At 43.2% G+C, this 12,760-nt stretch overlaps 1 protein-coding gene across 1 annotated transcript in view; it reads left to right on the top strand.

Moving 5' to 3' along the window:
- The window catches only part of LOC109035192 (uncharacterized), a 123,645-nt gene that overhangs the window by 95,185 nt on the left and 15,700 nt on the right, over positions 1-12,760 (top strand). The window contains exons 4-7 of the mRNA XM_019048749.2: positions 5,462-5,726; positions 8,691-9,373; positions 11,017-11,273; positions 12,041-12,415. Of these exons, the coding sequence (XP_018904294.2) occupies positions 5,495-5,726; positions 8,691-9,373; positions 11,017-11,273; positions 12,041-12,415 (1,547 nt within the window). The 5' untranslated portion in view covers positions 5,462-5,494. The remainder of the gene's footprint in view (positions 1-5,461; positions 5,727-8,690; positions 9,374-11,016; positions 11,274-12,040; positions 12,416-12,760) is intronic.

The following is a 12,760-nucleotide window of genomic DNA, read 5'->3' as shown; positions in this document are numbered from 1 at the left end:
GAAGTAAAAGTGGACTTATAGCAACGGCACTATCTCTATCGGTTAGGTCTTAGAGAGGCAAGAGTCACCGAAGCCATTCAAAATGCCTTCATTTCGTCGGATATGCAATTTGATCTCCGGGGAGTTTGAATAGTTGCTCCGTCCCCGTTGCGTTCTCAGCAGGTAGTTTTCTAGATTCTGAATCGGCGGAATCTTTCGAGAGTATTTCACTCACTTGGCTTATGTTGGATTTATCCTGTTGGGTACATGAAGCCTATGTTACCATTTTCCTTACTTCCCGCTGTGTTTCAAAATGTCCACTCCTTATTCAGTTTCTCAAGGAGACGCAAGTTAAAGTAGCTCGAAATTTTTACAGAATATTCTGATGTCAGAGAGAGAAAGCTACTGAAAAAGGAAGGAGCACAAGGGAGGGAAGCCTGCCGTGCGTCCCGAGGCAGAACGCCGTATGAAAATTCGGATGTTGCCGAATTTCCCCGAGGGAAAAATCCTTTTTTTTTAGGAAATACATGCATATTTTCCCTGCAATTTTCAGATAGTAGATTAAATTGCGAGTAAAATTCTCTGAAAAATTGGTAGAAAAATACTTACAAATCCCCAAAATGTGTGATTCAACAAACGAAATTTGGTAACGCTTAAAGGCTCATACGGCGATTTTCCTCACCATGCCTACACTCCTACAGTGGATCTAGTCAATTAGAGAGAGTCGGACATGGAATTTTCGACAAAAACTGCGAATTTTTATGTTTATTTCGTCACATTTTAAAGTTACTCTTATGATATTAAGTATAATTAATCAATTGAATACAGTTGTTACTTCTACATACATTACTTACAATTTAAGTTAATTGTATATATTTCCTGTATTGGAAGCTCACAATGAAATAAATCTAAAAAAAAAAAAAAAAAAAAAAAAAAAAAAAAAAAAAAAAAAAAAACAATTAAAGTTTAAGGGGTGCTACTAGAAGAAAATTTCACGAGGAAGCTAATGAAACCGCTTTTATATAACCTCAACGTTTTATATAAACGGAGTTATAAGCTTTTAAAGCTCTGGTTTAAAGTTTTCAAACTCTGTCCGACCTCTCCTATCGACTCGATCCACTGTGCGGCAGTACGGCAAAGCGCTTCTCGAACGAAACCCTCAAGAGGTTTCCTGGAGAGCTTTTCCCTGGCGCGTGGCTTGGTTGGTCCACCCATTGTTCGTGACTGCGCCAGCCTTGACTCGACAGGCCGCGGCACGGGGAAGTCACTTCACCTACTTAGCGCGGCATACCTGACTGAAATTAATCACACGTTTCCGGTGGCTGCCACCGTTCCGTCCGGGATCCTCCTCGAAAAGTGAAACTCCGGGTCCATCCTCGATCGGTTTCTGGACCGGAGAAATACCGGTGACCCCCCCCCCCCCCCCGAACAATCCTCGTTTTCACTTGCACGCTCTGCTGCAGCCGGGACCTTTGTCAAAGCTCAAACACCGAGACGATCCCGAATGTGTGAGCACTGCCAGATGTGGATGTCAAGATGGTAGTGTTTCGCGAAATGAAAGTGACATTCAAGTCACATTGTTAAAATTCTTGAGCTGAGGATGGTTTCCAGGTCGTCCAGAAGCATAATTCTTTGCAAATTGAAAGTCCGCACAAAATATTTTATATGAAGTGTACGTCCCCTGGCCTAAGCTACAGCGGGCCCTTGCACTCCGGCATCTAAATAGAGCAGGTTCATCGAAAGACTGTATCATATCATAGCCGGAAAAATCATGAAGATTGGCCCTGTATATCTTTAGAACGAACTTTGACCCAAAAACGTCACCTCCCGACCAAAGTATCACAAGCGCTGTGCTCAAAATCTCAAACAACGTGCAACGTCTCAAAATTGCCGCCGCCATTTTATTTCTTTATAGAGAAATTGTTCGACAAAGCTGTCCGCACTGAAAATTTCACTGAATTCTCTTTTTGCTGCCGATAAAATTCAGTGAAATTTTCATACAGATTCAACCTACAATTTCTCTGTGAAAAATAAAATAGCGGCGGAAATTCTGAAACGTCGCATGGCGCTTGCGATACTTTGGCCGGGAGGTGACAAAATGAACATTTGCAAATTTGGCAACTTTGGCAACTTTCGAATGTTCATACGGCGTTCTTCCTTATCACGGCAGTAAGTACTTTAATCCCTGCGGATGATAATGTGCCGACCGATGATGTGTCCCCTGTGTGTCCAGACTAAAACTCTTGAAACAGCTCTAGTTCTGTAATTTCTCAGGCAGTTTTACACGAAATTCTTTAAAAATCTCAAGATCTGATCTATGATGCGTCCCAAGTACATCAGTTACCCTCCAAGATTATCGAGCGGACGATCTGAGATAAGTCTCCACGAAGCCTCCAGTTTCCTCGTGGAGGGCACGCTTAAGAAAAACCTCCTTAATGGTCTCTGTAATGATTGCGCGCCGCTGCTGCCACATAGCGCTCTCTCGTGTTCATTTCTTGCGAACCCCATCGACCGTTCCTATCAGCGATCTGCCTTGTGAACAATAGGCCGCAATGTAACGAGATCGTTGTCTCCGTGCGGCAGTAGCCATCGCCACCGGGGCCTCTCTGGCTCCTAGTTTGATCGCAATCGGTGCCAATATACTGTTGCGCCAAGCAAAACCACGCACCTGGAATGGATATCTGAAGAGACTTGCGCGGTTTAGCCCATCCATTCCGTCCACGGGCAGCAAAACCACTTTCTTCAGGGATCCGACTTTGCAATGAGTTAAACGATCGATGTGTAACACACCGGCAGTGCTGCCGCGCGGTGCGGGATTTGCAGGGACTATCCTGTCGCGCTAAGGAAGAACGCCGTATGAGTCCTCAGATGCCGCCAAATATCCTCCTACAAAACATCCGTTTTGAGGAAATTTGTGAATATTTTGCCTTAAAATTTTCAGATGACGTAGATCTAATTACGAATGAAACTCTCTGAAAACTTCGCAGAAAAATATGCGCAAATTTCCCTGAGAATTCATATTTTAAGGGAGGAAATTAGGCAACGTCTGAATGCTCATAAGGCGTTTTCCCTTGGAGAGGCATCATCGGAGTGGTTCGGTGGGTATTTGATAGGACGCCCGTGGCGCTATCTGGCAGGACTGCGGTCACTCGCGCATCCCGACCCACGGACCGTCGCGCGACGCGACGCGGACACCTGCGCCTTGTCGCGCGCCGCGGTCACCGGGCCTGCGTTGCCATTAGTGCAGAAAAATCAAGGATGTCGTCGGTGATTTGATATAAGAACCAAGAAAACATGAGGGATAGCTTGCAAGTGCAGGATTGACCAATTTCATGAGACGCGGTCATTCAACTTGGAAGAAAAAAACAGATGTCTTAGTTGGACTGCATTTTGCAATTTGGAACTATAAATTCAGGCTCCTCTGGAAAAACTCTTATGTGCATATGGAAACTAATGGCACATACGTTGTTTTTAAACCGGGTTAGAATTTATAGTTCCAGATTGCAAAATGTGGTCCAGTTCAAGGTGGAAAATTTTTTAGGTGGGCATTTTTTGTCAGTCCCCAAGATTCTCTTGGTAGAAAGCAATTTGCGAAAGGAAATTCGGCAACACTAAGATATAGTTACGTTCTTTTGTGTGGGAAACGACGAAGTCTCCTATACTTACTTTTGTATTTCTGCCAAACGGAACTATGTGCATTATGACGTGAGCCCTGTTACACAAATATCCTCATGGGTCTCAGGGCTCATGTCTTAATGCACATAGTTCCGTTTGGCAAAAATATATCCAATACGAAGACCAAAAGGGAAGATTAGCGTGCCAAGTAGTGGACACTCGCGACCGCGGTAAAGTGAAATATTTGCCTGCGGTCATCTGGTCGGGCGCAGAACACGAGGCGCTCGCCTTCACTGCGTGACGTAATGTCGTAACACAGCCGGCGAAAAGGTGACAGCGCGCCTCTCGGACTAAATGGAGGTCTAAGTGTACTGATTTTCTTAATTTTTCATATATTTTTATTTCCTGCGGGCTGATTATTGAAATTAATTCACAAAGCTATTGACAAAGAAGACAAAAGGGAATTAAAGCACTTCTATTGGTAGAGGCGGGTAACACTGGAAGAAAAGACACATTGGATCTAGAGTCCAGACTCTTGAAAACATTGACAAGAAAAAGGACTCTGATGCAAGCAGATTCAAGCTTAAATCAAAAGGAAATCCGCTCAAATTAAGAGGCTTGGTTTTTGATTTAAGCTTAAATCTGATTGAATCAAGAGCATTTTTTCTTGTCGATGTTTTCAAGAGTCTGGACTCTAGATCCAATGTGTTGTTTTTTCCAGTAAATTACGATGGAAAAATGAGGTAAGTAACAGAGAAAATATCGTCAACCCACGAGAGACCCTATAGTTAGTCCATCATTTTCTCTCATTGTCTGTGGGAACCACCAATTTCAACTAATATGATCGCTTCATGCCCCTATGTCTTCTTTGTCTATAGCTTTGTCTATCAATTTCAATAATCAGCTCTCTGGTCGAAGAGGGGGTTAAAATTACCTCGAAACGACCCAGGCTTAATGTTTTGATGTTCTTAGCCTTGTTTACCCGCACTGAAATTAAAACTCCGGCCGGGGGAGCCGGAATTACGGGCTACTTAGACATACCGTCCGTTCCGGCCTCAAAGGCCGAAAATTCCGGCTGCTGGAGGTGTAGCTTCGATTGCTCCGGGTTCAGAGGCCGAAGCTACGGCTCCAGCAGCCGGAATTTTGGCCTTTGAGGCCGTAACGGACGGTATGACTATATAGCCCGTAATGGACCACTAGACGAGGCACGAATTCAAGCATTCTGATACATGTTTCTTAATCAGAATTTTACGTAGAACACAATTCGCGCAACGAAAATTACTGAAACCAACTCCTGACGAAGATATTAACCTTTTTCAACATTGGTTACGCGGATTTTGAACTGCCCGCTCACAAGAAACTCAAAGCTCTACGTGAGTCAAAGCGCGCACTACAACAGTTTCAGCAAGCCTCTCAATTGAGCACTGTTCATTTCCCACCATGTGTTGTTCAAATGATAAGCAATTTGCTATAGCTGAGCCAAAGCGTCAAATTTGTGGTTGCCAGATTTTCATATCGCAGAGACTGTCACGATAATATTCAACGCGCGATGTGAATCACGTAGAGCATTGAGTTTTATTGAGCGGGTGGTTTGAATTCACGCATCAGGAATCATTAAATATCTTCGTAAGGAGTTGATATCGCTAATTTTTTTTGTGCGCATCGTGTTCTACGTGAAATTTTGGTTAAAAAACATGTATCAGAATGCTTAAATTCGTACCTTGTCTAGTGGTCCATTGCGACTCCCACGGCCGGAGTTTTTTTTCAGTGCGTTTTTCTTTTGTTTTTTAGTCAAATTATCGGTATTTTCGTGTGCAACTTGAAAGAGTGCAAGTGTATCTAAGAGTGATGTGATTGTTTGTCGCAGGCTCGAGGTGTGCGGAAGGATAAGGCGGGGAGGATGAGGATTCTGAGGCTGAAGCGGCTGGACTCCTCGCACGAGTATGAGGACGGCGCGGAGGACCAGAAGAGGGAGCGGACGACGGCGACGGCCGAGCGACAGGACAAAACGATCAAGTCGGAGCGCGGCCGCCAGGAAAAGGGCCCCGATCAACCGCAGGTCTTCCAGACCGTCACCGCCATGCCGGCCCTCATCCTCGAGGACGACGCTCCGCCCATCGATATGAAAAGAAGTGAGTCCCTTTGTTTTCCCTTCAAGGTTTCCACGATAACCTTCGTTTGGTGACTTTAACGCGGGTTAGAAAAGTAAGCGACATGAATTCTGAAAAAAAGGTGCTTGGCTCAAGCATGATGATTCTTGAATAGAGAATTTGCAGGTGTCTGAAATTTGATTTTCGTGTTTAAGTGGGAACTACAGAGTGAACTGGACACGAGGATACCCTTGGTTCATAAATTGAGCATTTATTGGAGGAGATATGGCAAAATGATCTAATCTGCTACGATACATGTGTTCAAATGGGAAATGCCGCCAGATGACGCCACTAGGCGGTGCACTTTCTCACTTTGAAATCTATTTTTATACTATTTCCCAAATCAGAAACAAATTATAAAAAATACTGTGAAATCAGCTCTTGAAGCACTTTCAGATGAAGCAATAAAAAATTTGCATGCAAATTCTCCATTTGCCGCCGATAATGTGTTTTATCTAGATATAAGCTGATTTTTTTCTTAATATAAGCAAAATAATGGTATAGGGTCAAGCGAAAAAGTGATTTCTATTAAACGGCAAAATTCTTGATTTCAGAAAAAATACTTCTTGGCGGCAAATTTAAGATTTTTTTTTTTCAGTGAGAGTGTGTGATAACGTATTTAACCGACAGAAATCGATTCAAAAATGAAAATATGAACGGATCGACGAATGATTAACCGACCGATCTCGATTCAATCGACATGAATCGATCGATAATCAAAAACGCGAATTGAGCACATCTGCGAATCGATCGACAAACCCGTGAATTGATCGACAACACCTTGAATCGATCCAATTTCTTCAATTGAATCGAAGTCGACCAACAGATCGACAAGAGAGTCGAAAAATCGATTGTCAGAAATAAAGACGTAAACAGAATCGACACCGGTTCTTCAATCATTTGTCTATTGATTCAGTGTCGATCAGCTCATGTTCATATTTTTCAATCGATATATGTGTCGATCGAAGTCCCTCCACAGGTTTTTAACCGATTAAACGAACTTGAGCACCCGACTCTATTTATTCATGAAACAAAATGGTGACACATGCTAATTGCTTGCACTTTTTTCCGTTAATGAATCTCTTAGGGGTTCAATCCAAAGGAACATAATTATGTGATTGAATGGTGTTTTATACTGCCGTGCTAAGCAAGAACGCCGCAAATCCATCAAAATTTTCCCTCGTTTTTTGGAACTGAACAATTTATAAAATAAAAAGTGTTTCACCCATGCACCTCCCCTGGTAAAAATTGGCGATAGGAGCTGCGTTTCAAAATACCATAGGAGTTCTTATAGCCGACTGAGGAAGGCGATAAAAAATCATATAGCTGGCTGTAGAAAGTGGAAAAAATCATACGGCCGGACTACACGAAGCGATAAAAAATTAAACAGCCGGGCTATAGTTCCTGTTGCCGGGCTTTACACTTTATCGCCTGGCTGTTGCTTTTTCGCCGTCGGCTATAAAAGGCTATAAGAAATTGTGTAGAAATTCGTGCGCTTTGTAAATCCGCAAGTTTGTACGGCATCACCATAATATTTACAAAACGCACATTATATTTTCCTTTACTACATATTTTTTTCATCAATTAAAATGAGAATAATCCATACAGAGTGTGCAAACATTTCAAAGTCATGAGTTGAACAACGCTGACTCCACGAGATTAAATATTAGAGCCCAACACAAAGCGGAGCGGCGGCGCACTGGCGCCTACAAACCTAACAGGGATACTTCACGCATTGCGCAATGCGTGAAGTATCCCTGTTAGGTTTGTAGGCGCCAATGCGCGTTTCGCGCTGTCTGCCCGCCCGCCGCGCGCGCCGCGCCGCAGCGTACCACGGCGGTTGAAGCAATTATTTCACACCAGAGGTATTGCACAGTATCGTACGAAATTGAAGGCGCTCCAACATATTAGGAATGGCAGGCATCCTTCAAAAGTACGGAGCTTTCCTCGCAAAATAAATCAAGATACTATGGCCCAAAAAGAGAGCGGTAGTCCAAAAACTCACTAAGTCTTAGCATCCGTAATTAGTAACGTTTAGCATACACTTTATCGTCAGGCTATTGCTTAATCGCCATCGGCTATGAAAGGCTATAAGAAATTGTGTTGCCGGCTATAGAAGCTATTGGAAATCTTACAGTCAGCTGTAGGTCTATGGTATTTTGGAACACAGATTCTACTGTCAATTTTTACCAGGGTCAAATTTTCAGGTCATATTCTTGATAGTATGTGCGAAAGAATTCTGTAAAAATTTTGTCCCAAGGGACACAAGTTTTTCTGCTACGACACATTGTTTTCAAAAAATGTAAAATGGTGTTTACGTCGTTTCAGTATATTGGTGTTTTAAAGTGCGCGGATGTAAAAATTCATTCTCACTCTTTAAATTTTTCAGTTCTAAAAAAAGAGATTTCTTTCCTTTTCTTCAACAATTTTGATGAAAATGTACCGATACTGCCTAACTCAATCCAATCGTTGTGTATCTTGATGCTGTTTTCTCTGTGTCATAGAGCTCTCAGTTCTAAAAATAAGAGATTTCTTTCCTTTTTTTCAACAATTTTGAAGAAAATGTACCCGTACTGCCTAACTCAATCCAATCGTTGTGTAACTTGACGCTTTTTTCTCTGTGTCACAGAGCTCTCAGTTTTGAAAATAAGAGATTTCTTTTCTTTTTTTCAACAATTTTGATGAAAATGTACCCATACTGCCTAACTCAATCCAATCGTTGTGTAGCTTGACACTTTTTTCTCTACACGAAAAAAAGAGGGTAGTCGACACAACCAGCGGCTAGTTGTATCGACTACCCTATTTGTCCGTGTGTGTCACAGAGCTCTCAGTTCTAAAAATAAGAGATTTCTTTCATTTTCTTCAACAATTCGATGACAATGTACCCATACTGCCGAACTCACTCCAATCGTTGTGTAACTTGACGCTTTTTTCTCTGTGTCGCAGAGCTCTCCACCTGGGGCCGAAAGATGGGCAAGAAACTGGACCTCCTCCGGCGCTCGGAGTCGCGGGACTCCCTGGACTCGGACAGCATCGGCTCGCGCGACAGCCTCCGGAAGCGCACCCCCCTCCGCGGCGGAAAATCCTCGGAAAACATCAACACCCCAACCTCCACCGACTCCAACACCCGATCCTCCATCAAAGGTTTCTTCAACCGACTCGGCTACAACAACCAAACCCGGCTCCAGACCGGTAGCTTCCGGGCCTCCGATAAACCCCCCGAGCCGGAACTCTACCGCTCCGTCTCCACGTCGCACCTCGTGACGTCCTACGTCCGCGGCGACGACCCCGCCGACTGCCTCGACAAGCCCGCCCCCAGCGACAAAGACGCCAACTACCCCATGAAGACCATGTCGTGCGATAATATCTCCAGGTTGGGCCAGGGGGCGACGCCGTCGCCCAAGAAGGCCAACTTCCCATACGCGTTTTTGAGGTCCAAGTTGTCCGTCCTCCCGGAGGAGAACGTCAAGTCGGGGCTCTCGTGCTCCAAGTTCGCGCAGAGCGACTCGTTCAGTACGTACGAGACGCTGCGCGTGAGGTCCAATTCCGAGGAGCACTTTCCGAACCTGAAGATCGAGCCGACGATAGAGTGCAGCACGCTCGGGCGGCGGAAAAAACCGAGTCTGGAGGTAATTATTATAAAGCGTCGTTTCCCTTAGAGTACCTGTATAGCGAGAGTATGGACAGATGTGAAACTCCGAAAATCCATCAGGCCTTCAACGATGCCTCTGCGAATAAAGTTACAGTCCCTTTATACTGAGAGTCAAGACAATTCGGCTCATGGATGTCACAAACGGGAATAAAGATTACAGAAATTGAACGTTTTTCGTAATCTTTGATCGGCCCATTCTCAAATGCCTTTCTCCGTTCCTCCTCTCATTCCGTTTGTTCCTTGCCGAACCCGTAATTCCCTGGTCCATTCCAGATTATAATCTTTGCAATTGGTGAAAATGTAATCTTTATTCCCGTTTGTGACACTGTGGAGGCCTAAAATACGGGAGCCAATCAGAAATGGATTCAAATTGTCTTGACTCTCAGAATAAAGGGACTCTAAATAAAGTTAGGGCCCAGAAATGCAGCCAACCTATGAATTTCAATTATCCAGAACGATTTACTAATACTATTGTCACGAACCGTCGTTAATAAAGCACGTATTTGACTCAGTTTTTGCGCAAATTTACTCATATTTGCGGAGGAATGGTCATTTTTGTACATTCTTGGCCATCTTGGTTAGAATTGGAATTTGCAGACTGGCAGTGAAATTTTGTGTGTTAGAAGTTGGTTAGAAGGATGGCTGCACTTTTGGGCCCTAAGATCTCCATGAAACCATCTGTCCATACTCTCGCTATACAGGTACTCTAGTTTCCCTCGCGAAAGTATGTAACTCCATTTCAATGTTGTGAAAGTTTCCTCTCGCAAATTGCATAGTAAGGAGAATTTTGGGTATTTCTAACTACAAATTTCACCGATTTTTTCCTCAGATCTCATGCAAAAATCAATCGGAGAAAAATTGTCTGTCAAATTCGGCTACATTGGAATGGAATTACGCTTTTTCGCCGGGAGTTTTGAAAAACCAAAGGACTTTCGTTCATGCACACTGTATTTTTAGATCAAGGTTAGCAGAAAGAAACTTTTCTGCTTATTTCAGAAATAATATGTTGGCTATTATTTTCTCTGCATGTGTAAAAACATTCTTCCATACATTCCTATCTTTCAATTTTTTTCTTTGTCGATTTTTTCCCCTTTTTTCATACATTTCATTTTTTTTTTTCATTTTCTAACATTCTCGTTTTAAAACTTATCTCGTGCTTGATTCCTATGTACTACATGCATGCATAAGAATCGCTCTCACAGCGCTCTCTAACACTCTGCGACGCCCAGCCGTCACAAAACTCGGTCCTGCCACAACCCATCAGGGAGTTGGCACTCCTTCATCTCTTCTTAAACCCTCTGTCGCCACCTTTTTACCGGGCAAACCCACACCGAGAAAAATAATATGCTGTTGTAGCACCGAGGATGTCAAAAATGTATCTGGTGATCCAAAGATGCTGCCTTTACTGCCCTCGCAGTTAACTTTACATCCTATGAATGTAAATTCAACTGCGTGGGCAATCAAAGCAGCATCTTAGGATCACCAGACACATTTTTGACATCCTAGGTGCTAAAACAGCATATATTTTCTTTCAGTGCCTGTACTAAACTTGGCGAATTTTTAGTTGGAAGAACCATTATAATGCATTTGAGTAATGAAACTGTATGTTGTTCTTGGTAGATCAACAGAGGTAGCTGTTTGACGATGAAGGCGGACAAGCTGCACCTGAGCAACTACGTGAGCTCGAACGAGTCAGGCTACGACAGCGACAGCACGAGGAACGCAGAGGACAGTTTCATTCTCAAGCTGGATCTCAGCGAGAAGTCCGACCTCAACGAAAGTTTCGACTCGAGCAGTGTCAAGTCCGAGCGGCTCGACGACACAGAGCAACCCTTTAGTCTGGCCCTACAGCCCAGCTCCCCCTGGGCCTACAATAGGTACGCAATGAAATCATATGAAAATAAAAGATAATAAAAAATTGTGACTTATAAATATGTATATACATTTTAATTACATTCGGCTGGCTAAGCTTCATAGGGCATGGTAAAATGATTGTAAAAATAATCGAGCCACAAGTCAAAAATAAATTAAACAAATAATATTTCAAACTACACAGAGATGAGAAATAATAAAAAAAATTACAGGAAACAAAGCAAACGTTTCGACCGCCGACAAACTGCGGTTTTCTTCGGAGCAACAAGTGAAAACATTTTACAAAAACAAATTTAAAAAAATATAAATATGTATTAAAAAAAACTACAAAACTATTAGCAAACTAAGTAAACCGAAAATACAAATCTATCGCAACTACATCTGGGACTTTTCCAATTTGATTCGACGAGTCCTTTATTTTTAATGACTTTTAGATCTTTTAATATTTATATGATTTATTAATTGTGCTCGATACTGGATGGCCTGACAAACAGGGCTATGCCCTAGTCGTTTGTAGAAGAAGAAGAAGAAGAAGACAATTAATATTGATTTTATGGCAAAAATACATAAAACGTCGCTAGTATCATCTAAATTCCATTTGATCTGTGTTAAAATATTTGTTAATTATTTATCGTTTAGGAGTTGATGTTTCAACCTCCCGTCACATGAATCGTTTTCTACGTAGGATTTTGAAGAGAAAAATGTGACGTTTCCCTCTAGGTATTACCTTGTCTAGTGACCCATTGCAATATTTATTACAATCTTGTTACAGCCTGAGCCGGCAGTTCAAGTCGCGGCAATCTAGTCAGGGCTCGGAATCCCCGCCTTTCAAGTTCAAGGGCGACAAACGGGACATCCCCCGCACCCCCAAGTTCACCCGGCAGATGTTCGTCAAGAACACCAAGCCGCGGAGGATGTTCTCGACGGTGCTACCTATCGAGCAGGAGATGACGTCACTCCCGCCCATGACGTCACTGCCACCCAATCTCAACGCGGAGCCGAGCAGGAGGTTCCGGCTCATCCGGCTCCTCAAAGTCAGGGCGGACGAGGACCTGGGCATCTACCTCACCATGAAGGCGCTCGACTTTCAGAGTTCCGAGGTCCGCTACATCGTCGTTAAGCTCGAGGCCGGAAAGATCGCTGAAAGGTAAGTTCAAGTCTCGGGTTTTTCGCAATATTTAAAGTACACTGGAAAAAATGGTATGCTGTTTTAGCACCCAGGATGTCAAAAATATGTCCGGTGATCCTAAGATGCTACCTTGATTGTCCACGCAGTTGAATTTGCACTCATGGGATGTAAAGTTAACTGCCAGGGCAGTAAAGGCACCATCTTGGGATCACCACACATTTTTAACGTCCTAGGTGCTAAAACAGCATATTATTCTATTCAGTGATTTTTTTTTGTTTTTGTTTCTTTAGAGAGAGAGGGAGAGGGGGGAGAGAGAAGTGAGAGAAGGGAAGGGGAGGGAGGGAGGGAGGGAGAGAGGGGGGA

Source organism: Bemisia tabaci, chromosome 6 (assembly GCF_918797505.1).
Source record: "Bemisia tabaci chromosome 6, PGI_BMITA_v3".
Classification (NCBI taxonomy): Eukaryota; Metazoa; Arthropoda; class Insecta; order Hemiptera; family Aleyrodidae; genus Bemisia; species Bemisia tabaci.
This window is presented reverse-complemented; position numbering and strand designations above follow the sequence as displayed.